This window comes from Punctularia strigosozonata (genome assembly GCF_000264995.1).
Source record: "Punctularia strigosozonata HHB-11173 SS5 unplaced genomic scaffold PUNSTscaffold_2, whole genome shotgun sequence".
Classification (NCBI taxonomy): domain Eukaryota; kingdom Fungi; phylum Basidiomycota; class Agaricomycetes; order Corticiales; family Punctulariaceae; genus Punctularia; species Punctularia strigosozonata.
In genome coordinates this window covers 2,245,018-2,271,753 of record NW_006767434.1, presented here as the reverse complement: position 1 = coordinate 2,271,753, position 26,736 = coordinate 2,245,018, and the positions used below count along the sequence as shown (strand labels likewise).

Sequence of the window (26,736 nt, the reverse complement as noted above, 5' to 3'; positions counted from 1 at the left end):
GCGTTTGGTAGCTGTCCTACGCATGTGGCTCCCCCGCTTCGACTTCGACCCAGTCAATTCCGGTGTGGGTGCACGTACACCGTGTACGGCGAGGCAACGCGCACAGTCACCGGACAAACAGTGCCAACTTGCACGGCTCCCAAGGCAAGCAGAACGATGCCGATATCTGCTCTCCTCTCCTCTGTTGGTGGATTTAGGTCCGGTGCCCGAGGATTCTGTCAATCAGCCGTATATATTGGCTAGACCGTCATATGTTACTTGGCGCTTTTGATCCCCTCTGGTCGCTGCCATGGATCAGGCACAAGTCTACTTGATACCTTCGGTTAGCGAGGTACTGATTGTTGGATGTCACGGTTTGACACTGGTTAGGGACGGCATTTATCGCCGCAGTGGTAGCTTCCGTCCTGTTTGGGATCACCACTCTTCAGGTACTCCCATGTCGTACGATCAAAAGTGCCCGTTGATGGCGACTCTATAGACATATCAATATTTCCGTCGATATCCTGAAGACAGCGACTCTTTGAAATCAATCGTGAGTTGAAACCTCGTGGTCCACGGTCAACCTCTTGCTTATTCTAGCTAGATCAGCGCAGTCTGGTATGTTTTCCGGAGTGCATGTGAGCTGAAATTCATTGTTCGGCGTGCAGGATTCAATCCGCCCTTCACGTCTGGTGTCTCACGCTCGGGTACGCCGTGCTGACCTCAAATATCTCAGGTCTCTAGTTACGTCGATTTCGCTGAGTGTACGATATCTCGTACAACCTCGAACCCGCCTCTGATAACTCGTTCTAGTTCGCAATCGCTATCACTGTGAAATGGTGGGCTGAATATGTAGCTCATGGATATGACATACGTGACGACTTTTTTCTACAGCAGGTTCACCCACCGTCTCTTCCTCCGTGAGTTCTGCGTTCACAACCATATAAGAAAAGGGTATGGCGGTGACAGATATTTCAGTATCGGGAACTAGGATACGGTGGTTGCTCGTTGCAGCAAGCGTGGGCATTCTTGCACCTCATCCCTAGAAGCAAAGAGGCTAATTCCGACTTTCCCTCGTTCATACAGACTGCGCTTCTCTTGGCACGTCTTGGTGAGGCCGACGTCTTGCGATATTGCTACGGGCACGATCTCATCGTAGTTCCGCATAACTTTTGGCCTCGGTGAGTCAACTGCTGTGACGATATCTGTTCGGAGCTCATCGGGTCTTAGTGACTGTGATTGAGATGTAGGCATCTCCCTCCATATATCCTTTGGTGGTCTGATGCTGATGACGTTGTAGCGGTGTCAAGAAGCATTTCTTCCAACTGTCGGTGTCGAGGCAAGCCTACTTGTCGTTCGTTCGTCGGTGACCCTTGTGTCGACCTTCTACCTGGTTCATCGGAGCCTTGCCGTTTGGCATGTGTTCTCAGCAGCGTAAGATAGGGTCACCTCCATTTGGTATACAACCCTATAAGACAATCGTGTTGTTCTAGATCCGACATCCTCATCTCCGTTTCGCTGTGCGCTCTCCTTCACAATAAACGACCGATTTCAGCGGGTGAGCAACCCCCTTTCTGGGCGACGTGTACCAATGGTCGCGCTCATATGATTCATCATGCAGTTCAAACACACGAATCGACCATCTGATGGTGTGGGCGATCAACCGTTGCCTGACAAACTGGTAAGGCAGGCTATATGCACGCCATGACGAGTCGCTAATGGGGGTGCTAGCACCATTGTGATCGCTCAGCTCATCACGGTAACCCACCTATCTGTACGGGCTTCCCGTAGATGACTGACGACGTGAATAACTAGTTTATCATCGAACCGACCGGCTTCTGGCCTGTGGCGCTGGACTTCGTTTGCGGTCAACGTGGGTACATTCTAGCGTTCTGCGCGCTCTATCGGGAACATAGTTGAGCCCCGGGTGTTTGCAATCTACGCCAACAGCCTGCTTGCGGTGCTTTTTAGCCGTCGTGCGCACCGCGGACGAAATTGCGATGCCGAAGCTGGCTCGATGCCTCTCACCCCGCTGACGAGAACCGCGCTTTCAAATTCGACACCCGCGACCCTCAACGACCGTTTCTCGAAAGCGGAGAAGGAGCGGCAGGTGATGAAGACCGTCGAGGAGGAGAGTGAAGTGGCGACAAGCCCAGGGTCGGTGAAGGTATGACCAACCCTTGCAAGAGTGGTGGACCTTTTCTGAGGAAACGCAGGCGTTCTCCTTCGAGGTTTCCAAAAATCCCGATATATGGGGACGGGGTTTAGGTTGTTCGGACGGGGCGACGGTGGCGACGGTGCCGTCGGTGCCACCGCGGAGCGTACCGTAAAAGGTGAATGGCGATATACGATAGCGAGGATTGCGGTGGTTGGGCCATCGTTGGTGGTTTATTTTGTCGAACGAGGGTCCGGATGTGTAATATGAGATTCAGCCATGTTATGATGCAACCGGAGTGGGTGATAGTGTTTCCGTCATTCCTGGATGTATCAGCGAGACTGAGAACCAGTCTCCGAAGAAGCCCAGCGAGGGCTCGAGCACCCGCAAGGAGCGGCGCCCTAAACCTGATCAGCCTCCTTGCGAACCTGTCTCGAAGCCACTGGCATTTCCGAGGCCGCCTAAGTCTCTTAAGCAGGACCCAGGACAACCTCCATCTCGTTGATGTCGTGGCCGAATTTTTTGGCATCCTCCGTACTGGACGTGAACACGTCCGCTCCGGATGCGAGCGAGTCGACTAAAAGTGCGAGTCGTGGCTTAGTCAGGTTAGGTTCCTGTGACGTCCGGAACGTTGAGCATGCAGGAAAAACGACTGCAAAGGGAAGAGAAACGGACCTGCCGGAGGACTTCCAAATCATCCTTGAACCCATCGGCGATGGAGGCCATCCAGAACTTGCGGAAACGCTCTTTCCATTCCTTTTCCTTTTCAGATCCGGGTTCAGGGACGGTCGGCGGTTGTTCTGGCTCCGGAGGCTCTGGCGTCCCCGACGGAGACCTGTACCGCTGCTTGCCCTTGCCTCGTTCTGGAGGCACGAACGAGCTCGCAGCTGGCCGCGCAGCCGGCATCTCCTCGTCCTCATCCACAGAGATCTCTGAGTTGCTGTTGTCTTCGCTCGAGGAAGACGACGACTCCGATGATGCCGATGGTGGGGCAACCGATGCAGCAGTTTTGCGCGGAGGCTTGACCGCTTCGGCCTCGGATGCGGACGACTCCGAGTCGGACGATGAGGACGACGAGGACTCGGACGAGCTGGCCACGCGCCTCTTGCGTTTCCTGTTCCGTTTCCTCGCTGCGGGCGCGCTGGCTTTGGCAGGCGGCATCTCTGCAAACGCCCGAGCGCGGCGAACGGCGCGAAAAGAAAGTCGAGTAGGAGGAGCACCGCCACCCGCCCTTCCGTTTCGGGCCTGGTCAAGGGCATGCGCTCATCGGTCGAGACGTTTCGACCCATCGCGACCAGCCAGGACGCCTTCGTCGCTGCCCCCTCGACGGCGACCATGCTCTCCGTGCTCTCGACTATGCTCCTTTGCCGCATCGCAGTCTTCCTCGGACTGCTACCGCTGATCCAATGCCACCCCATCAATTGGCTGCACAAGCTCTCATCCCAGACCGAACGAAGCGGGCTGTGGAGGTGGATATGGGACGCCGATCACACAGGTACCGATGTCGATTCCACTCTGCATGATGATTGAGGTGTAACGAGTCTTGTTTGCTGCTCAGTATCGGTCCTGGAGCGGTCACCCCCGATCGTCTTTTTCGCCAAACCCGCCCTGTTCGGTGCAGAGCTCGAGCAGCCGCTGCAGGGATACGTGATCCCACTTTCCTCTTTCACTGGCATCTGCCCGGACGACAACTCTACTATCTCGCTACCACGAGATTACGACGATGAAGATCCTCTACCCCTGAACGATGGCTGTCCGCGCCGATGCGCCAGTGGTCCCAACGTGCCGGATCCGGCGGACACATGGATCGCACTCGTGCAACGGGGAGAGTGCGATTTTGTGAGCAAGGCTCGCGAGGCGCAACGGTTAGGGGCCAAGGCGGTCGTGGTCGGAGGCGACGATCCACGCCAGAGCGGCAACCGCGATGTCCCCATCACCATGCTCGCCAAAGGTAGGAGCCCCCGCGTCTCTTCGACGGGAAACTTGTTAGCTCATGCCGATGTATAGAAGATGCTTCTGACGTAACGATCGCCGCTACCTTCATTCGGTTCTCGGATTACTCCCAACTCTTCTCGTTCATTCGACATTCCAACACGACGCACAATGGCTTGCGGACGGTCTCTCTGTCTATCAGCGCAGAGTCTCTCGAATCAGCTTGGTATTCGTGAGTTTCTGATCGTCCATCGGGAAGCGTTACCATCGACTCACCTTCCCAATTCGTGTCTAGCCCGGCCTTGACCTTCGTCACCATTCTTATGCTTCCCTCCCTCATGACCGTGATCACACTCATCATTCACCGTATACGTGCGGCACGTCAGGCCCAGCTGGACCGTGCGCCCGAGGACATCGTGCGCAACCTCCCGTGGCAGGTCTGGACCGGCTCAGGCTGGGAAAAGCACGCTGGCCCCGTCCCTAAGCTCGACGAAAGTGGCGTCGCGGACGTGACGGACGCGAACGACGAACTTGAGCGGGCTGTGGAGGCTTACAACGAGCAACCGGCGTCCGCGTCGCATGGTGCCGGCATGCTTCCCCAGGAGCAGGCGCAACTACCATGGTTCGAGCAGCAGCACGAGTGTGCGATATGCCTCTGCGAGTTCGTGAAGGGCGACCGGGTGCGGGTGCTCCCTTGTCATCACATCTTTCACCTGGACGAGGTGGACGACTGGTTGATTAACCGGAAAAAGCTTGTAAGTTCGTCCCCTCTTTTTTGCTTGTGGCCGAGACCCGCAGTCTACGCCACGTCTGGAACCCTTGCGCCGTATTTGCGTTTGCATTATCGCGATGTGCCTCTGCGGCTCGTTCCCTGCTTTTCAGGGGCATCTGCGAATATGGCGCTGTGCCTGCCGTTGATTTCTCTAACTACGCCTTTTCTGTGGATTGCCGGATGCCCGAGAGCTGACGCGGTTCTCTCTGTAGTGTCCGGTATGCAAAGCCGACGTCACCCAGCCCGCCGGGTCACAACAAGCAGTCGCCCACGATGATCACGAGGATAGCTCTGCACAGCGAGAAAGCCAGACGCCGCCGGCTCCTACGGAGCGTACGCCGCTCCTGGCGAGTCACCGGTCGCCGTCCGGCGGGGACATAACGGAACCTGCGACTGCGACCGGTCCCCGTTCATGATCATTATTGTAATATAGTCTAGCACGGACCGTAGGTTGTATGGTTATAATAGAGCCGTTTGGCAAACGATAAATATCGGAAGTTTGGTTTCGGAACTTTCCCGAAACGTTTTGGGATTGTATCGAAACCTGCCACGCGAGCGCAGCACATATGTCACCGTCATCGAGCTTGCGCATTCATCCTTGCAGCTTCGACCTCACTTTCACTCATCAACTACCAACCCTAACTCAGAGTCTATGATACAGCTAGTCATGAAGGCTATCGCACGGGTCTGGCGCCGCGTTGTACGACGTGCGACCCGATGTACAACATGGATGGCAGAATTGTGGCAGTGCAACCTGACCCAAAAACGGTTGTTGCGCTGGACAGAAGTTTCGAAACTCGTGGAAGAAAGTTTCGGATAATTATCGAGGTGGGGCTGGGAAAGTTTCAAGGATTTCGATATTTATCGTTTGCCAAACGGCTCTAATGACAAGCACTGGAAGTTGTCAGTTTACGTGGACGATGTAACAGTCCCTTAGCGACAGCTGTGCGACGGTTGACAACCACCGTTTCCTACCCACCACCACGCCCTCCTGAGCGATTGCCTCGTACTGCTCGCCTGAGAGAGCGCCTTGTACACGGGTAAAGGTTCGGATCCGGTAATGCCAGCGCAGGTTGCAGCGCAGAGAAAACGACCGAATCTGGGCCGATTTGATTCGTCGGTGGCAGCCAGTGCAAAGTCTGTGGCCGGCTTCTCGTCCATCGAAGGTCGATCGCAGTTGATCTTATTGTCTCTTGGACCGCACCTGCCTAAACCGGCCAAGCGGTCCCCAGATCCGATCTCGTCGTCCGGCTCGCCAGAAACCACATCGGCCAGCGCCGGTCGTGCAATCCGGCAACGCGCACGACAACGCCTCTCCTCGCCAGCTCATCACCACCTTTGTTACGTAGCGCGTCCACGGAGCTCTATCTAACGACGCAGCCCGCCTCGGATTCATTTCCCCCGTCCATGTACGAAATAAATCTCCGCAAACGCACGAGCGCGAGCCTCGAGGCGAGTAAGTATCATTGCCCGGGCCACGAGCCAGCCCGCGAACATGATGACGCCGGCGGTCGTTTCTCGCGCGTGGCCGCGTGTGTCCATCCCTTATTGTTACGCACCTGCCTCGTTCCTTCGCGAAATGAAAGTCGTCGCTGCAAGACAAAAGGGCGAAAGGAAGCCTGGCGAGCTTCCTCTGTCAGCTCCCGCGCGCCCGATTAGCCTTCCGCCGTCATCTCCTCGAATAATATATTCGGCGCGCACCCTCCGACTGACAGTCCTTGGGGGTTGTCTTTGTTGTCTTGTCCGGCGTCGTCGCACCTGGAGAGCCGCAGATTATCGCATTCATATCTGTCCGAGCCGAGTCGTACTTAACAGCCCCAGGGCCTTGGGCTTTCGGTGAGATCCTTCTGAGACAAGGGCGATCGTGTCCCGGTTTGCCAGGTGAGTGTCTCGCCCCGCCGAGATACAAATAGCTATACCCCCTCTTACCTCGTCACCTGAAGCGCTTTATCGTGGACTTCCATGGCGCCCACAACGCCCTCTCCACCTTCTATGCCTCGATCATCTAAGTCCAAGGTGACCGCGAAGCGCCACAGTGAGCGAGACGTTGGTTTATCCGCCCTCCTGTCCGTCAACGCTGACCGGCCTGTGTAGCCGTGCCCTGTGTGTTCTTCCAAACCCACCAGTGTCCATTTACCGCAGAAGAGTGCGACTTCGCGCACGTGTACGACCCGAACTATACCTTGAACAAATCCAAGCCCCGTGCCAACTTCCGCACGAAGAATTGCAGGTACTTCCTCGCCGGGTCGTGCAATCAAGGGACATGGTGCAGCTTCAAGCACCCTGACCCCAGCGCCCGGCCGAGCGCCTCTGTGAGCCGGCACAGACAAGACAACGAGTCCGAGGACGACGGTGACGACGATGTCCCCGATATCCGCGACGTTAATCCCGATGAATGGAGCCGTCGAAGGAACGAGCATCCAAAGTACCGCAGTACGTCGCAAGCCCTATCGCCGTTTGCCTATTTGTTGATCATGGGTACAATCCGTAGCTCGTCCCTGCCGCGAGTTCCTGCTAGGCAATTGCCGCTTCGGTGACTCGTGCTCCTACCTCCACCCCGAGCTACCGCAGAAAGCGATCACGTCGCCGACCTCGTTCGCCACCCCGCTGTCCTCGGCCTCGGAGAGGTCGAGCTCAACCGACGGTCACGACGAGCCGTTGACCCCGGAGCCGCATGATCGACTCGCCAACCTCCACATCAACGATATATCGCCCCCGAAGGAGGAGCCCGCGCAGCTGGTTTCTCCCACATGGGCGTGGTACATGGGCCCGCTTATCCCCATCCCTCAGGGCCATTCGGCCCTCAACCTTTACCAGCCCGCGCCTCCCGTTCAGCACCGCTCGAAGAAGCGTTCGCGCTCCCGAGGCAGAAAGCATCAAGGTACGTATACGATACGCATGGAGATAGGTGCACCCGTTCAGATTTACTCCCAGTCAAAGCCAACAAGCAGGCTACGCCACCGCCCGATCAAACGGATCCCGCGAACGACGCCACCACGCCTACCGCGACGTCGCCGTATGTTTCTGACCTCGAGGAACAGCACAAGAAGGGAATATATCCGGTCACATGGCGGGTCATTAGCGGTGGTGTGAGGATCGGCGCTTCTAGCCACGGTCGTAGTGATCATCATGGCGAGCAATCCGCGGTTACGCAAGTATCCGGTGACACAAGTTCGCGTTCAGCACTCGACCCCTCCTCAGTGAATGATTTGGCTCCGTCGACCGGCCTTCCGTCTCCAGCCGCAAAGTAAGCTTTAGCGAGCTTCTCATCTGTGCTTTCTGCTCATTCGACCGCTCTTTGAGTCCGCATCCTTCAAGCTATTCCTCCAAGCGTCAAGGCAGGGCGACCAACCTGCAGATATCGATCCCCTCGGCCCCCTCGCACCCGAATGTGCAGCCGCATAACCAGGACGAGCGATCCGCCCATCCAGACGATAGGGCACGTTCGCGCCTTGCGGTTGTAGCGGCGCCCCTACGTCCCAAGTCTACGCCCCCTGCTCCTGGCAAAGATCGCGTCAGCGGACATGCGAGGGTGAGCGCGTAGTTTGGCATGTTGTGATCGTGACATTGACATCACGCCAGAGGTCATCGGCGACGGTGAACATGCAAGCCATGAGGGCTTGATCCGATCCTTTTGTACCATCTTCGATTTCACTGGTTATCTACGTTTGTTTTTGGCATGCATTCCATTTCATCTCCGGTTTATGATCTCCGATGCCGTGATCCTTCGGGCGTATCGTTCCTCCACACGGATTCTGCATTCTATACGAATTTCAACCTCATGCATACCCCCCCCTTTCTTGCTCGCAGACCAGGCTATACCTAACGATGCGGTTGTACAGTTAAAAAAGAAACCCCCTTCGTCTTCTCATCCCCGCATCTTTGTACCCGCAGACTCTGACGGTACAATAGAGGCTCATGTAAAACATGGCAAGTTCAAATATCGTTCGCGTACATCACAAGGACTCGTTGGCGAAGCGAGATTATGCCGGTAGATCGATGGATGCAACGCCCGTTGACTTGGGTAGCGGCCTGCCTTTCAAGTTGCTACGTTTTAGGCCATGCAAGTCATAATTCCAAGATCCTATATCACATACAACCGAATGAAACCACGTGTACAAATTTATCCTCAGGGCACAGCGAAAGAGCGCGTTGCTTATCAGCGTGCCTGAATGGTATCGATAAAGCCTCGATGTAACAGTACAGTGGGTCACCGGTCTTCTAGACACCACCTCTCCTTTAGACAGTGGCCTTTTTCTCAACATTCACTATTCCGTTGCTCCTCAAACTTTTTATGGAGGTGGAAGTAGTATATCTTGACATTTCTATTTAGTTTTTAGAGCAGTAGGGTTCCTATCCCAAACATGAAAAATCGCAAACAAGGCTGTGGCTGTGTGACACTAATTTATCTCCATCTCTTGTGCCATGAAAACTAGCTCTATCAATATAAAACTCGGACTGGGTGACTGTCTGGGATGCCAAGTAACATTGTGCTTGTTCCTGTGTCCAATGGATTTATCTTCGTTGCAGGGAAGGTGTTGCATTCTTCTCATGGCCTGGCAAGCTGCATTAAGTGGCAGTGCCATCTGTTTCCCACATTACCGCAGTAACATCCGTTATCAAGGGAAAGTAACCGTGGGACCCTGTCTAAACGAGTAATAACGGTCAAAACCATTCCCACGCTTCCCATGGCTCCTGGAGTTTTTTTGAAGAAGGACACTGGTTCGAAAAAATTCAGAGGGTATTTCAAGGCATACATCTTTGATGTGACAAGTTCTTGGGAGGGAAGATATTGTGTGAGGGAGTCGGGAGGGCGCCCAAGATTTGGCGTCTAAAAGACCGGTGACCCACTGTATCTGCTATTTGCGGAAAGCCCGATGATGGGGGTCGCACAACTCTTACCGAGCAACACAACAGCTATACATTTTCATACTTTATCATCTTCATCTGGATACATGAACGCACACTCTGGTTCGGAACAACCAATCGATACAAGTAGACCAGGGCAGACTCGAAGGTTCGAAGCACCTCTATGTAGACCTTCAAACTGAGCAGGGTGCAGGTTGCGTCGTTTCGTGTTGGCGTATACTTGTCGGGTGTTCAGCCTCGGAACCGTCGTCCACCACGGGCTGGCGAGTACTATTGTACAGCACAGGGGAGGCATGCAAGGGTGTGAGCACGCCTGCACGAGAAATGCGGTCCAGTGGCACCCGTCCTCCGCATATATGCGCGATGAATATCCTTAAATAACCGTTGGCTCAGTAGTGTTGGGATCGGATCATCTAAGCGAGGGCGCGATCATATCGGGTGTCTTCTATGCGAGCATGGATATCGAATGCACGGCCGGGAATGGGTAGGCCGTGCTTGGCCGGGCCTACGTCGGCTTGTAGTAAATGGTGGTAAGATACTGAGATAGATCAGATCGGTCAATGTCTGATGATGATTCCCGACAACGAGGATGCAACACACCTTTCTTCGGTACCGGGTGGTATTGGCAACGGCAAGCACACCGTTTTTGATCGCGCTGGTGCTCAAGTGGTGCAACACGACGTGGCTCGGTACGGGTAACACGCTCGCGTCGTCGCTGAGGGTCTGCACCTGCTGCACCTGCGCGGGCGCCTCGCGTATGCTCTGTCCCCGGGATCGCGAGTGTGGCTTGTGCCCAGTCTCCTCCGCTGTGGACGGCAGCGTCGGCGTGATCGTCAGCCCGTGCACCTTGGTCACGTCCGTGCCCGAGGCGGTGGTGACGGGAATAGGCGTCGGCGACGGCATTGGCTCCGCGTTCTCGGACACGTTCGACGAGGACATGTTAGACGCGCGCCCCTTGCGTCGTGACTCGCGGCGCTGCTCCCTTTCCCTGCTTGATCTCCCTGCCGGCGGGTCCTGGCGTACGTTTAGGATCAGCTTCTCGAGGAAACGCGGCAGGGCCGGGGCCGGGGGCACATTCGGCGCAGGCATGCGCGCGGTGTTGGGGGAATAATCGTACGAGGCGTCGTCTGTCGCGTCCTGCGCGGCGAGGTAAGCTTCCTCCTCGCGGGCGGCGGCTATGAGCGCGGGCGGGAATTCGTCCGTCCACATGCCGTCGCGGATGCGAACACCGCCGTCATTGCCGTCATAGGACGACACGCTCTCGGTGTCGTCCCCTGACCAGAAGGAGATGCCACCATTGAGATGTTTGGCGTGCGCGGGGTCCGTGCGCAACGCGAGGCCGTGGTGGGCGGGTGACGGAGGCGAGGACGGGGCGGCGACGGCGAGGTAGTTGGCTAGCGAACCGTCGTCGTCGGTCGTCGCCGTCGGCATGTCATCCGCAGTACGCCACTGGTCGTCGACGATGAACTTGATGTGGTGCGTACCGGGGAGGAGGTTGATCGTCGCGGACCACTCGTCCGTTGCCGGGCTATAACGGGTGTCAGCTGTGCCATAAGCAGCCGAGATCGGGACAACTCACTCCCGCTCGAGCGGTTGCCTGCCTTTCCAATTGTCGTCCCCAGCCCGCGCAAGCACGACGGAGCGCTCCGCACCTCCTCGCCACACGATCTTGACCGGGACCGGCTCGTCATCTTTCGTCCGCCGACGCACATGTCCTTGGCCATCGGCGTCATGATCGTCGTCCTTGTCCCGCAGAACGACGGGGATGCTGCTCCTGATGACCTCGGGCACGAATTCATTCGAATCGGCCCGGCGCGCCGCGGCGGGCGGGACTTGGCTGCTCCGGCCGCTGAACGAGCGCGTCGAGTTGTAGGGCAGAGGTGCTCCACGGATGTGCTGGGATCGGGGTCGGTACCCCGGATGGGCGATCGGGATGTGGGTGGACGGGGGCTGGTAGAGGACTTCGGCCATCTCTGTCGTTGAGGGGAGCTGGGGGCGGGGCGCGACCGAGGATGGGTTCTGGGTGGCGGAGACGGGGATCGGGATGGGGGACGAGGTGCGGACGCCGCGGCGGTGGGGGGTGGAGGCGCCGGAGTGAGACGGGGTGAGGGCGAGGGAGGCGAGGTCGGGGAGCTCGAGGCTCTTCTTCTTCTGGCGGAGGCTGCGATGGGGGCCCAGGGGCGACTTGGCGCGGCCGGCGGGGCTGTCGGTGCGGCGAGCGGGGGAGGCGGACTGGCGGCCTGGAGAATGCACGCGTCGGCCCTGAGGGACGCCGGCACCGGCGTTGGAGGTCGTGTTGCCCATCGAGGCCGGGGTGTCGTCCACGCTAAAAGGGCGGCGAGGCCGACGATATCTCTTATTACTCGCCCGGGCACGTGCCCCGCCCCCACCTCCATTACGTCCCGCCCCTGTCCGTGTCCGCCAATCGCGATTCGCTCTCGCCCCCGCGCGCCCTGCTGATCGCGCCCGACGCCCCGGTCGACCACCATCACCGTCGTCCATCGCGTCCTCGCTCCAAGCTCGCCGTCGTGATTGGCGGGGAAAAGCCAAGATCAGCCACCACGCCCCCGATGGCCCAACTCGTCGTAGTCCATCCCACCCAGCGCCATCCACACATGCCAATCTCAACCTTAGCGCTCGTCCTGTGCGACTTTGCGGCCGGACCTTGACCAGCCTCGACCTTCGCCGGTCTGTCAGTTGGTCGCCTCTCTTACGTCCTCGATCACGGCGGCTGGGAATCGCTGGGACCCTGCAGGGGTACATACCTCTGGTTCGGTCGAAGATAGCTTCACATGCACTCATGCTGCAAAGTTCGCAGCTGCTCACGCGGATTACAAGAATGGTCGCTGGAACTCGCGCCCAGCTCGTCCTGTCTGACTCCCGACAGCATACCGGGTGGCTATGCTACTCATGACGTCAACCTATCCGGAACCGAGACGGGGTTTATCCGATCTTATGTTCATTCCAGACTGCAACACCACCGAGTACACCACTTTCATGGGCCAAACGACCGAGGGCGCGATTTGACTACATAGATGACGTTCCGAAGACCACAAGGCCGTGCCGCAGTGGATACCCCGTTCTCTTTGCCGCGAAGCCAAGGGGACTACACGCCCGACTCTGGCTCAGAGCCAGTTCACGGGAGTCCCTGCGATTGTCCGGATGATCTATGTACGCTGAACGGTCAGCGATGTCCTACGATTTGGAGAGCCTTCGCCCCAAAATAGCCGTCGTGCGGCGAGAACGTCGTCGTGACTTGGCGAATCCGGTGCGAGTGACTGAGGAAGCTGAGGGCTGGCCGGTGGAGTCGTGTACGGAGGCGGCCATATTTCTACTGGAGGATCTGACAAATGAACCTCATCAGAACGTTCCGCAACAAACGGGCTAGCCAACTCGCTCACCTATATTTGCCATCAGCAGTCCTCCTGAACCCGTGGAACTCTGGATCAGCGTCGGGCGCCTCCGGCGTTTCCGGCACCAACACCATCCAAATCCCAGCAAGAGCAGAAGGATCACCAACACACCCCCGGCCGTGGATCCGGCGATCGCGGCTACGGGAACTCGTGCGCGGTTCTGTGACGTCGACGTTGGCCCAGGCACTGCGGTTTTGGTCACAGTCGCAGTACCGGTCGAGTCGGGCTGAAGTGCGGTGCCATTGGACGGCGCCGGCTGCTCTGGAGGGAGCGCAGATTCGGGGGACTTGAAGAGCAAGAAATCGACCCAAAAACTACCGTTGGTGACGATGAGCTCCATCGTCAAGGTGTGTTGCTTGTCCGAGCTCAACAATGGCGAGTCGTAGAAGTTCACTCGGTATTGCGCCGATGCGCCTGGACTGGGCGTGTAATCGGATCTAGTGCTCTCGTCGCCGTCGACGACATACGACGTCACCGGTACTCCCCTGGTGGTGTCGCCTATGGTTCCAACGACTGAAACCGAGGTACCTGCCATTCACAGCTGAATCAGCGGAACAAATCGCTGTGATTCACACTGTACTCTTACCGTTGAAGTCGTACTGCATCGTGCAGCCGGCCGTGTCGCACCTGTGAGTAGTGCTGTTGTATTCCTGGTTGGAGCCTTCTACAGTCCATCCTCCTCCAGTATATCTGATAGTCGGGTCAACATCGTCGACGATCCGTGAGAGACCCGCGCGATTCTCTCCGTCCGAATGAACGTCGTCCAGCGGCGTAGACACAACGTAATAGTCGATGAAGAAAGTAGTCGGGTTCGTTTCTGCTTGAATAGTCAAGCTGTGTTCTCCATATTCTAACGATGGCGATTGGTAGAGCAATTGGCCATAAGTAATGGGCATTGAATCCGGTGCCGTGAAGGTGGTTGTCACCAAGTCGTCGATGATGTACGTGGACGAAGCGGGCGAAGTCGTATCGCCGAGTGTGCCGTATACCGCGATGGAAGTGCCTATTTACGCAGGTGAGCGCATACAACAGCTATCACGATGGTCCGTCCTTCACCGTTGAATGAGACGCGGGCGATTGAATCGTCTGTAGACGGAGAGTGCGTTGTGACCATGAACTCGTTTGTAGATCCTTCACGTCTCCAAAAGCCGTCGTACGCAATGGCGTTGGGGTCATCATCGTCCCCAATAAAGTAGGCAGAAGAACTCGACCTAGCCATGGAGACGGTGGAGGCGCGTTGAGGTGCAGGGGCGCAAGCAGTGGCCTACCGCACTCCGTTGAGTTATCGACCGCCTACAAACGTTATATCTGATGATCAGGATGGCCGCCATTCAGAAGCTCTAAAGATGGCTAAGTTCAATTCTTGCAGCACGCCCAAGAAGTGCGGTGCATGGCGGTCCAACAGTTAAGGTTAACGCCCATCCCTTTCAAGTACTGTCTGCATCCACCATTGAGTTTATTCCCTTTGGCGATGGGCAGAAAAGGTCGCTTTTGGATACAGCAAGGACGTCAGTACAGGATCCCGGCAAATATACTGAAAAAATCGTATTCGCATGGTATACCTTACAGGAAGCATCTGATGGCCGCTGCATATGCACCATGTGATTATACGCAGCTTCATTACGATCATTCACAGTTGCCAACAACTGACAAAGCTCTTTACAACAGCGCCCATCGCCGGTCATCGTTTGTACAGTCTTACGAGTGTATGAACGACGAACATCCACTGGAATCTTTGTCATAGGCGTCCGTTCTATGGGAAAGTCTCCATGGCCATAGCGATGTGCGCGGGGAGACTTTACAATCATAAACATTGGGTGTCTTCGATGCAAGGTCATAGCCCGCGGTCGATGGAAGAATACGCGGAAGATGACGATCCTCTATCGGAGAGTCTGAAGACACAAGATTTCTGCGTTAAAACGTTTCCCAAAAAAAAGGCTGACAATGATATATTACCGATTTCGGCCATGACCGACGACACTGAAGCCGGACGAGCGGGATTTGACATCACTTGCCGCCCTTGGCGTCTGCGCCACCACCACCATCCAGTTATGAGTAGAAGCAAAAGGACCACTACGCCGCCGATCGTCGGTGCCACTATCACGGCCGTTGAGTTACGGCCATGGGTCGACGATGCCGAGGCTGACGAAAACGCGACTGTTTCTGTCACGGTGGCTGCACACGACGTGAGATAGGAGATCCCGCTGGGCAGGACTGAGGTGCTAGGGACCGCCGGCGGCTCACGAGGAGCTATGGACTCGGACGACTTGTAAAGTAAGAAATCGACCCAGAAACTGGCATTGTTGCTGACGAGTTCCACGGTCAGGGTATGCTGCTTATCGGCGCTCAAAAGAGGTGACTGATAAAACTTCACGCGGTATTGCGCCCCCCGGACAGGATAGGCGGTATGGTTGGATCGGGTGCTCTCGTCGCTATCGACGACATACGATGTCATGGGCGCCCCCCAGACTTTATCGCCTACAGTGCCAAAGACTGCAACTGAAGTACCTGTGATTACGGCTCGATTAGCGGAGTAGTCAGAAGCGGGATTGCGTCAGCACTCACCATTGAAATCGTACTGCATCGTGCAGCTCGCCGTGCCGCATTGATGTGTGGTACCATCGTACTCCTGGGTCGAGCCCTGTCGAATCCATAGCCCTCCACTGTAGCGAATGGATGGATCCGAATCGTCGACGATTTGTGAGAGATCCGAAGCACTATCGTTAACCGACCGAGCGCCATCTAATGGCGTAGAGATGATGAGGTAGTCGATGAAGTAGGAACCTGGATTGGTGTCTGCTTGAATTGTCATATCATGTTCTCCATATTGTAATTCTGGCGATTGATAAAGCAGTTGACCATGAGAAACGGGCATAGATGCAGGTGCGACAAAGGTGCCCCCCAGCGTGCTGTCGATAGAGTACTTGGAGGAAGCCGGCAACTTCGTGTCAGGGAGTGTGCCATAAACCGCGATGGATGTACCTGGTTACAATAATGAGCATGCAATAAAGCGATCACTGCGACACCTCGCTGACCGTTGAACGATAACCAGGCGATCGAGTGAGACGTCAAGGGCGTATGCGTGGTCTCCATGAACTCGTCCGTGCCCCCGTTGAGTCTCCATGAGTCGTTACTATACATCAGAGTATCTGTATCATTGTCGTCCACAATGAAATAAGCAAGAGACGGGCTGGTCATGAGAGTCAGTGTCGCTACCCTAGCAAGGGGGAATCGCATACCTGACGCCGCCGATTTATAGTCCGCCCTCTCTTGATGATGATCCACCTATGCTTCAAGGCACTGAAGGGGTGAAGGTTCTGTGATTTTCTCATCGACTGCAGCGCCTGCAATGATGTTCATCCGAGTACCAGTCACCCCGTCTCGTACCCGCTTGAGTATGCATTGCGCGTTGATCAGAAAGGCATTGATGCCACGACTAACAAGGCCGGAAATAGCTGCAATGGATAATCATATAGCCAAGCCGTAGGTTGCGGGCGACGCCGTTCCACCGACATTGTCCGTCCCATACATATGACGTCATCTCAACACTCCTGCTTGTCGCGTTCTGATGCTATAGTATGTTACTCCTGGGCTCAAGATTTCAAGCTTCCGGCCTGCTTGACCGTGCTGTATCTCGCCTCTCGTACTGCTCACATCGACGAAAACTGCACAGCAACACGGGACATGGATCATTGCCTGGCATCGCCCTCAGATGAATGTATCGAACTCTGATATACGGATGCGCATTGACTTTCTGTCCTCCCGCAATTCCCATATCGGGTGCGCATTAGCTTTGCGTTCTCCCGCAACTCTCATCCCGGTGGTACCTCTAAGGTTTCGAGTGACACCGAGGGCGCCGCTCAACAGCCTCACCCCGTTCTGAAATCAGTCGAGCTTGTGCAACTCATCTCCATTGACAATGTTATTCGGATCTCTGGCACGGCCTACATATATTCTGATATATTTTGGCTTGATATCAGCAACCCCAAGATCAGCTGGCAGCTTCGACCAGCGCCTCGTATATGCGCCCAAACAGACCAGCCCGAAGGCTGGGGATGTGTGGGCAGTGGGCACCAATGTTTCCATCACTTGGTATGTGTTATTGCATTTACACCAATCAAGCCATCTAACCTGAGGGTTATAGGGAGCTCCGAGTATCCGGAAGTAACCTCACAGGTGTAACAACCGGGCCCGTTCTCGGCATCTACAACGACGGTGGGCTCACCGCGCATCCGCTTTTCGGAGCAAGCGATTTGGGTACCACTCTTCTATTGTGTCTAAAAGCAGCACTGATCAGATGAGCAGAAGACATGTTTTATCTCGTACCGCCCGATGATCTCCCCCTCCTTACCGATCTCAACGTGACTTTTGTCATGCCAACTGTCCCGAGCGGCGATAATTACGCGGTATACTGTAAGGTCGTCATCTTCTCAGGTTATAGCCTCACATTAGAGGTTATCTCACCTCAGTGTTCGGTGACTCGGGGAATTTTGGCCCACCATTTGCCATCCGCAACGGCGATGAACCGGCAACAACGCATGTCTCCACAGTCTCCTTTTCCACCCACGTTGCGCCTTCAGACACCCCTACATCACCGACTGTCAACGACGCAGGTGAGTTCATTCACCACAGCTTTCGGATGTTCCCCGATGTCTGGCCCCTTGGAGCAGGGTCGACCGCTAAAGCTACTGCAACGAGCGTCAAGCGAACCTCGAGCCATCGCCCTGGCGTGACCAGCACGCGCATGAAAACCCATTCGTCGACCAGTTCTTCGAGCGCGAGCACGAAAACGAGCTTAGCATCCTCATCAAGTTTCGCAACTACTACTGGAAGCTCCACGTCGACGTTCACATCGCTTCCGCCTACATCTGGGTGCATACCAACGTCACGCGGGCCAGGCTTCATGTTATCATGCCTAGAACTATCTTTGTCAATGCTCGTCTTTTCTTACATTTGATCTGGCACATTGTCCTAGGATTGGTCGGATTGTAACTTTGGTTACAGTATCAAACAATGCACAATTGCTCCGTGTACTGCAAGCTCTGTTGCTATACTGCCTTCACTCTTGGCGCCCACTCGTGCCTTCGCCTACGCTGTCTCCCAGTGGGATGGGCGGCGCGGTCGCTAATATTGCGGTCTTGCACTGCTTCTACCCGGGTTAGTTGTGGCGAGGGCGTGTATGGTGGCGGCTCCGTCTCCATCGGAGCTTCTGCCAGTCCTTGGATTAGTACATCTGGCGGACATAGGTCAGACCATCTCCTGTCATACCGGCTCCGATTACGAGAGGAACTGCAGAGTTGGAAGCTGTACTCCTTCTCCGGAGGCGACGTTTGCGCAAGCAATGCCATCCGAGTACAGTAAAGAGGACAATAATGACCAATGCTCCGATCGCAGGGACCACCACAGCTACCAGTTTAAGGCGATGTGCATGCTCCGGTGTGGAGGTTGCTGTAGGCGATAAACTCGCAAGCGTCGCAGAAGCGGTAGCAATTCCGCCTCCGGTAGAGCTGGCACTGGACAGCGTCGTACTGGCATCGGGGAGCGAACCGTTGACATCGAACGGCAGCCCAGTAGTTGTAGATGGCATGAATGTCAGAAAATCCACCCAGAATGCGTTGTTGGTGGTCAACTCCATCGTCAAGGTATGTTGTGTTCTGGGGCTCAACGGAGGGGATTGGTAAAACGGGCGGCGGTATTGCGATTTTCCATTGGGTTGCGCTGTGTAGGTGAATCTGGTGCTATCGTCGTCATCGACGACATAGGAGGTCACCGGTGCCCCATAGCTGAAATGACCCACAGTCCCAAAGACAGATATGGACGTTCCTAACATCACAAGACGACGTAGCATGCAAACCTCTGAGGCGAAGCCAGAATACACCCTCACCGTTAAAAGTATACTGCATCGTCGATCCCGCCGTGTCGCAACAACTGGTGGTGTTATTGTATTCTTCCGCGATCCCATTCTTAAGCCAGTTTTTCGCGCTGTAAACAACAGAAGGCTCCAAATCATCAACGATGCGTGGCCACCTGGCGTTCCTCTCCGCGCTCCGCGGGTCGTTCAATGGCGTTGAGATGATATAATAATCGAGGAAATCGATGGATGAATCTGCCGCCACCTGGATCGTCAAATTATGCTCCCCGTTGAGTAATGTCGATGATTGATAGTATAGTTGACCGTAAAGAGTTGAAGAAACCGTGTGCATATTGGCCGCGCTTCTGAGGGTATCGTCGATGAAATACGTGAACGCGGAAGGTGAGTTCGACGCAACCGCCGTTCCATATACTGCAATAGATGTGCCTGGAACGTGAAGAACTGAGCGATCCATGAATTGAAATCTACTGTGACATATTGGCTATACCGTAGAAGGACAATTGAACCGTCGAACCAGGTGTTTTCGAAGAATGTGTGGTTTCCATGAATTCGCCCACGGTGCCTTGAAGATTCCATGTGCCGTTGTACACCACGCCGGGGTCATTATCGTCAACAATGAAGTATGCCGAAGGATTGACGTTGGACATGAAGCTGCCTGTGCACAACGTCCGCGCAATCAGCATTAACCTGTCCAGCCAGCAGCAGTCTTATGGCCTGCAAGATGGATATGGTACTGCACCGACCAATCCTGGCTATAAATCAGATGTATGGATCCAGGTATGCCGGCCTTTAGTGCCCTGATACTCGCCCGGAACGTACAAGCAGCGTACACGGCGACGTCCTTTCGCATCTCAGTCGTTGGTAAGCCTGAGATCCTCGGCTCTACCTCAGTCAATGCGATACACCGTTCCCAGATGAAGCACGCAAGTGATATTACCGCACTAGAGTCCTGATAGCTTCCGTATGTGGCACTCTAGTCACTCGATGCATCGGGTATTTCAGATGAGAAGACGATCTAATATTGACCGTTTACGGCATCCGTTAGCTCGTATAATCGTCGGCCCTGCTTGGGCAAACATCAGATTGACGACACGTTCCAGAGTGAAACTGACTTCTGTGGTAGCCATGCACTCGCTATCAAGCGTTAATGCCCTTTGTATCTCCGCATCAAGCCATGACACTTTGGGGCGTCATCAAGACGCACAGCACACAAGCGTCAATCCGTTGCGTTGCAGTCAACTGCCATTGGGCGGCTCGGACCAACGGTCTACGCTCAGATGAGATGCCGAGAGTCCGTTCCCTATGCACAGCATTCCGAGAATCGGCTTCAGAGTGCGCTCAGCGGGACTGAGTGGCGAGATTTCATTCTTCGACACGTCGAATCCGAAGTTCTCAAGAATGATATTGCGGTTACAGTGGGAAACGATGACGAATTCCGATAAATATACATATTCGTTGCTGTAACGGATAGAAGAAATCGCGCGTCATTACGGAGGTTGAGGGTGATGCGGTTTGAGCTCACTCACTTCGATAACAGAGCCATACTGCGGCCGCCATCGGTGGCATACTAAGCCTTGGTCCTCTTTCCCCTCTTATACCACGATCCGTGCGTCAGCAAGAGGTACAAACGGAAACACATTCGCGCGAACGAATCTTGGTCAAGGTCCGCCGGATAGTCTGCGCCGAGCTGATAGGCAGCCGCCATACCAGAGATCACTGCCAGTTCGTGCGCATTGACAAGCGTCCACGCCGCAGCGTAGCGCGTCGAACGATTTCCGTTGAGGAGCCAAAGCCACGGAACCACAAACAGGTAGTGGGTCCATGCGTGACATAGTTGGTGCCACCAATCTTCGCGAACTATAAGGAGCGTAAACAAGAGCCAGAGCCATGGAAGTCGGAGAAGTGAGTTTGCGTACTGATTTTGTCCTGGGAAATTTCATGCTTGGACCACGTCTGATCGTGCGCTTTATTGAGAAAAATGGTCTGTCCATGAAAGCGTAAGAGCATTATGTGGCATATAGGTGTTACTCCACATACCTGGAAGACGTGATTCTCAAACGGAATGTCCTGCACGTCGATGAATAGAGGAGCACACATTGTTCAATTCAGCAACGCACCTCCGGTATTTGATATTGAAATGCACTGCAATCTGAAGACGCCAATTGCGATCAGTTCTGCATTATTGGGATCGGCGCGGCACCAACCGAAACACATCTCAAGCTTGCGTGGGTCGTCCGGGATCTCCTTGATAAAATACATGCTAGCCATATACTGCTTAGATCTGACCTCGAGAACACCGGACACTGACTCACGGGCGGAAGTCCTTCTTGGCTTTCTCGATGCGCTGAGTATCGTCTCGTCCATGCAAATGCGCGACGGCAAACTCGGGATCGAAGTGGGGCGTGTACCATTTCTCCATATACGACACGTCCTACAGGTGTATTAATCGGCATCCGTTCACGACAGACATCGTGGTGTACCCACATTATGGGTTACCGTGACATCGTCACTCCATTTGGTGTTACCCAGCACGAATCTGTCCACCCAGCGCGCAGTCTTGCCCAACAGGACCTTGGCGGCGTCAGCTAGAACACATAGGACGAGCTCGTCGTATTGCTCGACTGATTCAGGCAAATCTTGATCGGCAGCGTTTGGATTGTGACGGTCGGGTTGGGGACGACGAGGGCGAATTGCCACTTTGACCCCCCGTTTGCTCCGCTCCCGGACGCCAGTGACCTCCGTCGACAGTCGAACCTGTTTACGGTGTCAGGGGGCTCGTCACTTCGCCGATAGATTGAGTACCTTGACGCCTCGTTCCTCGAGCGATGCTTGCCATTTATCGTAGAACTTGGTGAATTCGGGGAACACGTTCATAGGAGGAAGATTACTTGACAGACTCTTGTCGTCTACCGGGTACCCTGCAGCGGTGGCTTGAGCGCGTGGTCATGTTATGAACCGAATACAGACGTACACATGCCGTAGGTAGGAGACGTATACAAGCGTTCCATCATGACAGTCGGAATGTCGGGTGTTGCCTGATAAACGGGGTTAGTATGCTATTGTGCATGCCGTGTCCCTATACGAACGTTCCCGGTACCTATGGATGTCAGGTCAGAGATACCATCTTCATGAAGAATTCGAGGTACGAACCAAGGAAAAGAGCCATGCTCGGGAGTATCATGTAGTTAATGAATCTGGTCAAAGTTCAACATCACGCCCAAGCGCGAAGGATGAATTGCTCACTCGTCGGAAAACATGAATAACTTCAGAGTGACCTTGATGGGCAGGATGGCAAAGAATAGTTCGAACCAGCGCATCACTTTCACGGCCCACTTGAACCGCTTGATCTCCTTCGCATGCCGTTCCACAAGCTTGGTGGGGAACACGTTTGTCCAGAACTATTGTAGCGACGAGTCTCGGGATGAATCTCGGGAGATTCTTGGACCGTCTGGCAATAACGTACCTCTTCTCCCTTGCCAAATGAAACCTGTAATTCAACACTATCATGAGGCGTTCAGTCATGTACAAATCGTATAATGCATGAAGTTCTACGCACGGCGATACGTCGTATCCTTGTCTGTTGAACATCCTGATTGTGTGGTGATATATCCATGAGCCTCTAACGAGACACGTCAACTCACGTCACGAGCCAAGCAGATGGATCGTCGAGAGCGACGCGTACCCCTGAACTCCTTGGTTCAACCACGCAGCTCCATGCTTCTCCTCGTCGATAGGAATAGAGAACGCTTGCCCACCGCAGTAGTCCTGAGCCTCGACGAGCGTCACATCGAACTTGTCCGGATGCTGAGAGAGCATATCGGCGCAGCTCATACCTATAGCCTTCAAGTTAACCAATGCTTGGCGAATGAGGCTTGTATACGGTACCAGCTGCGCCCGCTCCTACCACCAAAACTCGTTTCTTTTCTATACCGGAGGTCATTGTCGACACAGAGATGAGAAATCAACATGTCGAGCCCGCGGCGGCTTAAGACTTGACAAGACACGGTGACGCATCGCGACGGGTGTAGATCGAGTGAAGTTGACTTGTCCAGTCGATCGCCCGATATTGGCCATTCTCAGTGATGACGATACAAAGTCGCAACAGTATCTCAGACACGTTTCTATGATGAAATGCTAGGCGATGCAGGCGGCTGAACCGGTGAATGTATGTAGGTGGACGCTCGTAGGTGGACGCTCAGAGTTAGCCCATCAGTTCAATGTCAGGTCTCGGAATATCACAGTCAGGTGATCTCGTCTATTATTAGACGCGGTTTCAGCGCAGCCTCTCTGAGGGAGTCTGACGAAGCTGTTTTACATCTCGCATTTCCGTAGAATTATCTTCGCGTCCCTGTTATGCGGTCGCGCTAACATTCCCAAGCACCGTTCCCTGAGCGTCCGCTTCTCTAGCCCAAGCGCTCTGCACCGCGCGAACCACAACGCTGACCACTGCTCCCTCCGGTAAATCAGCGGTCTTCAGCGTGAACAGCGTCAACGGCTGGGTGGGGAAGAAGGTCGTCGTAGCACTATACGTGCCGCGGTCCAAGAACACCTCGAAGATACTCCTATCGATTACTCCCGACACGCTCCATGTGCCACTCGGATCGAGGAGATCTGAAGTCGAAAACTTGTCCGTGAAGAAGGGGTTATCGAAGCCTCGCGTCTGGCCTCTGTCGAGGAAGAAAGCGTTATCGTTTCCGAAGTAATAACCTCCGGACAGGCGCTCTCCTGTGTCAAGGGAAGAGAATGTGAAGTTAAGGGTCGCAGAGGCGGAGATTGCGCTTGATGCCAGCCCGGTGACGTTCGCCTCAAAGTAGAGGGCGTTAGACTCCACGGAAGTGTAGTTGACCTCGATGGTTCCATTGCCGAGGGAATCGTTGCTCGCGAGCACGTCCCCAAGAATGGGGCTGAGGTCGTAGGGGACGGACACCAGATCCCAACCCAGACGGGTGATGTTCGTCAGGAAGTTGCGGCGCGGCAGCGACATCGCGCTCCGCCAGCCCTCGGTAGCCGTCGGCACCATCTGTGCGTACTGCCAGTTGCTAGCCCAAGCGATGGAAACGGCATCCTGCCCTTTCGGCGTGCCGTAGAAGAACTGGCCGGCGTAGTTGTCCTTCGAGAAATCGGCCATGCGAGCCGCATCATCAACAGGGGTGAAATGCGTTCCATTGAAGGTGCCGGGAAAGTATTCCGTGATGCTCCCACCGAGAGGTGCACCCGGGTTGATGCTAATAGCCAGGAGGTACATCGTGTCGTCGGTGCCATTCACGGGTACCTCCACCAGGTTCGGGCACTCGTATTGGAGGCCGAGTAGACCACGATGCGTGAAGTTGGAAGCATGTGTCCATTCCTTCAGATCAGGCGAAGTGAAGATCCCGATCGCGAAGTCTTGCGAGTACGCGACGACCATAACCCAGTGATCCTTGAACCAGATGACCTTGGGATCCCGGAATTGGAGGGAGGTGCTATTGATAACAGGATTGCCCTCGAAGGCCTCGAAGGTGTAGCCACCATCGCGTGAGTACGAGATCTCTTGGATTTGTGCCGTAGGCGTGTTCAAGGTGTATATAGCCACAACACCGTTATCCTGATCCGGAAAGAAGCCGGACGTATTGTTGACGTCCACAACCGCGGAACCACTGAACACCTGAGAGTCACCGTCGGGCGGAGAAATGGCGATAGGTTGGTTGATCCAGTGATACAGGTCCGTGCTAGTGGCATGACCCCAATGCTGGTTCCCCGCGACCAGATCTGTAGGATTGTCTGTGGTAACGTCGTCAGTCGCTGTACCCTCCTTCGACTAGTGACGCTCACATTGATAGTAGAGATGCCACGTTCCATTCGAATCGAGGAAGCATCCATTGGGATCATTCATGAATTGCTGGGACACGTGTATCAAGCCCCTGGTGAGCGAGCGAAACGGTCGGGCCTACCTGAGGCGGTGAAAAGTGGATCTGAGGCCGCAAGACCCCCGTGTAGTTGCCCGGTATCGGCGCAGCAGTTGAAACCGATGCTTCACGCACTGATAGAGAGCCTTGGGCAGCTGCAAGCCCGAATAGCGTTCCTCCAGCTACGACGACATCGACGAATTTCATGATCGTGCCGTTTGCCTTCGATACAATGGAAGAAGTTTGTCTTGAACTCGATAGGGCTCGGGAGGGGAGGAATAGCAAGGCTTCGCGACAGATTTGCGGGGCTTGGGACATGGGACTGTCGAGCTTAAGTACCTGACCGAATAGACAAGGCCGAAGGACATCGTGACCCAGCTACCTGAAGCAAGGAAGGCAGATAGGTTGATGCGACGCAAGGCCATGCAGTTGGATCGGATTCCAAGCTTGAGCTCCTCGACGGCAGCCGGTAGTTGCGATCGAACGTGTGCATATCCCTCGAGCGGTCGCTCAACGTCCTACTCAGAGTCCATATGCAGGAGACGCTGCATGCTCACATAAAGACGGGTGGAGACGGTTCCACAAGTATGCGTGCCAACACGGCGAGCGGTCGAGCGTGTGCGGCTCGGTGGCGAAATCAAGCCGCAGAACCGCGTCTCGCCTGCCGACACAATCAAGTGACCAAGTCGGGCTCGCCATCGACGCACGATGCTTGGCTCTCTCGTGCGGAAAATAGATTTGTAAGCAGTTACGGTCCTATGGGACCGAAGAGCGTGCGGGGAAGTTGAGACAGGGCAAACTGCGCAGCCGGGAGAGGCGTCTGAAATATTGATAATGTGTATACATTGCAATAGAGACGTTTCGTTCCAATAATTATTGGGAAACCCAATACTTTCCCACCCGCAAACTCCCTAAGCTCTGGCCCGGATCTCAATACCGGATCTCAATAATTATTGGAAAACGAAACGTGTCTAATCCTTTCTCAGGTAGGGTGTCGATTGAAATTGTGCAAGCTTCGCACGATCGGAGAGGTAAGCCCAAGGCATGATGCATGAAAGCTTGGACTGTCCGTAAGCACTTGCGGCATCTGCAGGTTTGGCTGGCAAAGTGTCATGCCATTTTGCATCAACAGCATGCGGGCATACCGGAACCCATAGGAGACATGCAATGCATAAAACACAATGTGAATGTGGGCCGGAGCGTCGAGTTTACTCCTCGTCCTCCTCCTCAGCCTCCTCCTCTTCTTCTTCTTCCTCGGCTTCCTCGCGCTGCGCCTCGACGACAGCAGTCGCGATACGGTCGAGGTCACGCATGCCGTCCTGACTTATCCGCCTGCCGCCGTTGTCGGTCTGCTCGAGCACGCCGATCTTCTCAAGGGATTGGCAGACCTTGCGCTGAACGGAAGCGGAGGCATCACCATGGTGCGAGGGACGGTTGCCGCGCCTGTTGCGGCCACCGTGAAGCTTGGTCAGCTTGCCGATGCCGACGTCTTTCCGGAGGTAAATGTGTCTTGCGACGGCAGCTAAGTACGTGACACGGTAAGATGCACATGCAAGCATAGATAATGCAATGTGAGCATACCGGCGCGAACGTAGTACCAATCGGGATCATAGGGAGCGAGCTCTTTGTAGGAACCGGTCTTGACGATATCCACCCATGTAGGAACCTCGAGCTTGCCAGAGCGCTTGAGGTGGCTGGCGTAGGCGGAGATGAAGGCTTCCGCGCTACCTTGGAATATGAGCGGAGCACCAGGGTCCTCGCATAGTTGATACGGACCTGATGTCTCGTACGCCGGGCATTTTGAGTGAGGGAGCCTTGACCGGTAGATTTCTTGACGGCGACGACGGGGAGGGGCAAAG

General features: G+C 55.1%; 9 protein-coding genes across 9 annotated transcripts; 3 read left to right on the top strand and 6 right to left on the bottom strand.

Moving 5' to 3' along the window:
• Nucleotides 1-1,996: 1,996 nt before the first annotated feature.
• PUNSTDRAFT_131095 (uncharacterized protein) lies at nucleotides 1,997-2,309 on the top strand (the record flags this gene model as incomplete). Its single annotated transcript, XM_007380363.1, has 2 exons — nucleotides 1,997-2,146; nucleotides 2,196-2,309. 2 exons carry the CDS (start codon nucleotides 1,997-1,999, stop codon nucleotides 2,307-2,309), a joined length of 264 nt encoding a protein of 87 aa, XP_007380425.1.
• Nucleotides 2,310-2,604: 295 nt separating this feature from the next.
• PUNSTDRAFT_42332 (uncharacterized protein) lies at nucleotides 2,605-3,295 on the bottom strand (the record flags this gene model as incomplete). The annotated part of the gene is made up of 2 exons (XM_007380362.1): nucleotides 2,605-2,748; nucleotides 2,810-3,295. 2 exons carry the CDS (start codon nucleotides 3,293-3,295, stop codon nucleotides 2,605-2,607), a joined length of 630 nt encoding a protein of 209 aa, XP_007380424.1.
• A 195-nt stretch (nucleotides 3,296-3,490) lies between these two features.
• PUNSTDRAFT_61229 (uncharacterized protein) lies at nucleotides 3,491-5,254 on the top strand (the record flags this gene model as incomplete). The annotated part of the gene is made up of 5 exons (XM_007380361.1): nucleotides 3,491-3,629; nucleotides 3,693-4,085; nucleotides 4,142-4,298; nucleotides 4,362-4,821; nucleotides 5,051-5,254. The coding sequence occupies 5 exons, from the start codon at nucleotides 3,491-3,493 to the stop codon at nucleotides 5,252-5,254; spliced, it is 1,353 nt and encodes a 450-aa protein (XP_007380423.1).
• Nucleotides 5,255-6,800: 1,546 nt separating this feature from the next.
• PUNSTDRAFT_131092 (uncharacterized protein) lies at nucleotides 6,801-8,462 on the top strand (the record flags this gene model as incomplete). The annotated part of the gene is made up of 6 exons (XM_007380360.1): nucleotides 6,801-6,873; nucleotides 6,933-7,271; nucleotides 7,330-7,719; nucleotides 7,773-8,085; nucleotides 8,157-8,370; nucleotides 8,421-8,462. 6 exons carry the CDS (start codon nucleotides 6,801-6,803, stop codon nucleotides 8,460-8,462), a joined length of 1,371 nt encoding a protein of 456 aa, XP_007380422.1.
• A 1,299-nt stretch (nucleotides 8,463-9,761) lies between these two features.
• PUNSTDRAFT_141436 (uncharacterized protein) lies at nucleotides 9,762-12,011 on the bottom strand (the record flags this gene model as incomplete). The annotated part of the gene is made up of 3 exons (XM_007380359.1): nucleotides 9,762-10,245; nucleotides 10,308-11,235; nucleotides 11,287-12,011. The coding sequence occupies 3 exons, from the start codon at nucleotides 12,009-12,011 to the stop codon at nucleotides 10,213-10,215; spliced, it is 1,686 nt and encodes a 561-aa protein (XP_007380421.1). The 3' UTR covers nucleotides 9,762-10,212.
• Nucleotides 12,012-13,911: 1,900 nt separating this feature from the next.
• PUNSTDRAFT_31719 (uncharacterized protein) lies at nucleotides 13,912-19,134 on the bottom strand (the record flags this gene model as incomplete). The annotated part of the gene is made up of 2 exons (XM_007380358.1): nucleotides 13,912-14,123; nucleotides 19,047-19,134. Coding segments are annotated over 2 exons (300 nt in total), but the record flags the coding sequence as incomplete, so codon positions are not given.
• Nucleotides 19,135-20,559: 1,425 nt separating this feature from the next.
• PUNSTDRAFT_60906 (FAD/NAD(P)-binding domain-containing protein) lies at nucleotides 20,560-22,932 on the bottom strand (the record flags this gene model as incomplete). Its single annotated transcript, XM_007380357.1, has 16 exons — nucleotides 20,560-20,849; nucleotides 20,909-20,975; nucleotides 21,030-21,059; nucleotides 21,110-21,141; nucleotides 21,197-21,252; nucleotides 21,305-21,423; nucleotides 21,477-21,746; nucleotides 21,795-21,910; nucleotides 21,964-22,027; nucleotides 22,079-22,089; nucleotides 22,143-22,186; nucleotides 22,236-22,390; nucleotides 22,456-22,492; nucleotides 22,549-22,611; nucleotides 22,675-22,825; nucleotides 22,878-22,932. The coding sequence occupies 16 exons, from the start codon at nucleotides 22,930-22,932 to the stop codon at nucleotides 20,560-20,562; spliced, it is 1,560 nt and encodes a 519-aa protein (XP_007380419.1).
• Nucleotides 22,933-23,236: 304 nt separating this feature from the next.
• PUNSTDRAFT_82296 (uncharacterized protein) lies at nucleotides 23,237-25,151 on the bottom strand. The gene is made up of 3 exons (XM_007380356.1): nucleotides 24,923-25,151; nucleotides 24,804-24,870; nucleotides 23,237-24,752 (listed from the first exon to the last, which is right to left on the bottom strand). The coding sequence occupies exons 1-3, from the start codon at nucleotides 25,082-25,084 to the stop codon at nucleotides 23,344-23,346; spliced, it is 1,638 nt and encodes a 545-aa protein (XP_007380418.1). The 5' UTR covers nucleotides 25,085-25,151; the 3' UTR covers nucleotides 23,237-23,343.
• A 627-nt stretch (nucleotides 25,152-25,778) lies between these two features.
• Nucleotides 25,779-26,727, bottom strand: PUNSTDRAFT_97782 (40S ribosomal protein S19). The gene is made up of 3 exons (XM_007380355.1): nucleotides 26,654-26,727; nucleotides 26,459-26,601; nucleotides 25,779-26,399 (listed from the first exon to the last, which is right to left on the bottom strand). The coding sequence occupies exons 1-3, from the start codon at nucleotides 26,674-26,676 to the stop codon at nucleotides 26,086-26,088; spliced, it is 480 nt and encodes a 159-aa protein (XP_007380417.1). The 5' UTR covers nucleotides 26,677-26,727; the 3' UTR covers nucleotides 25,779-26,085.
• Nucleotides 26,728-26,736: the final 9 nt, after the last annotated feature.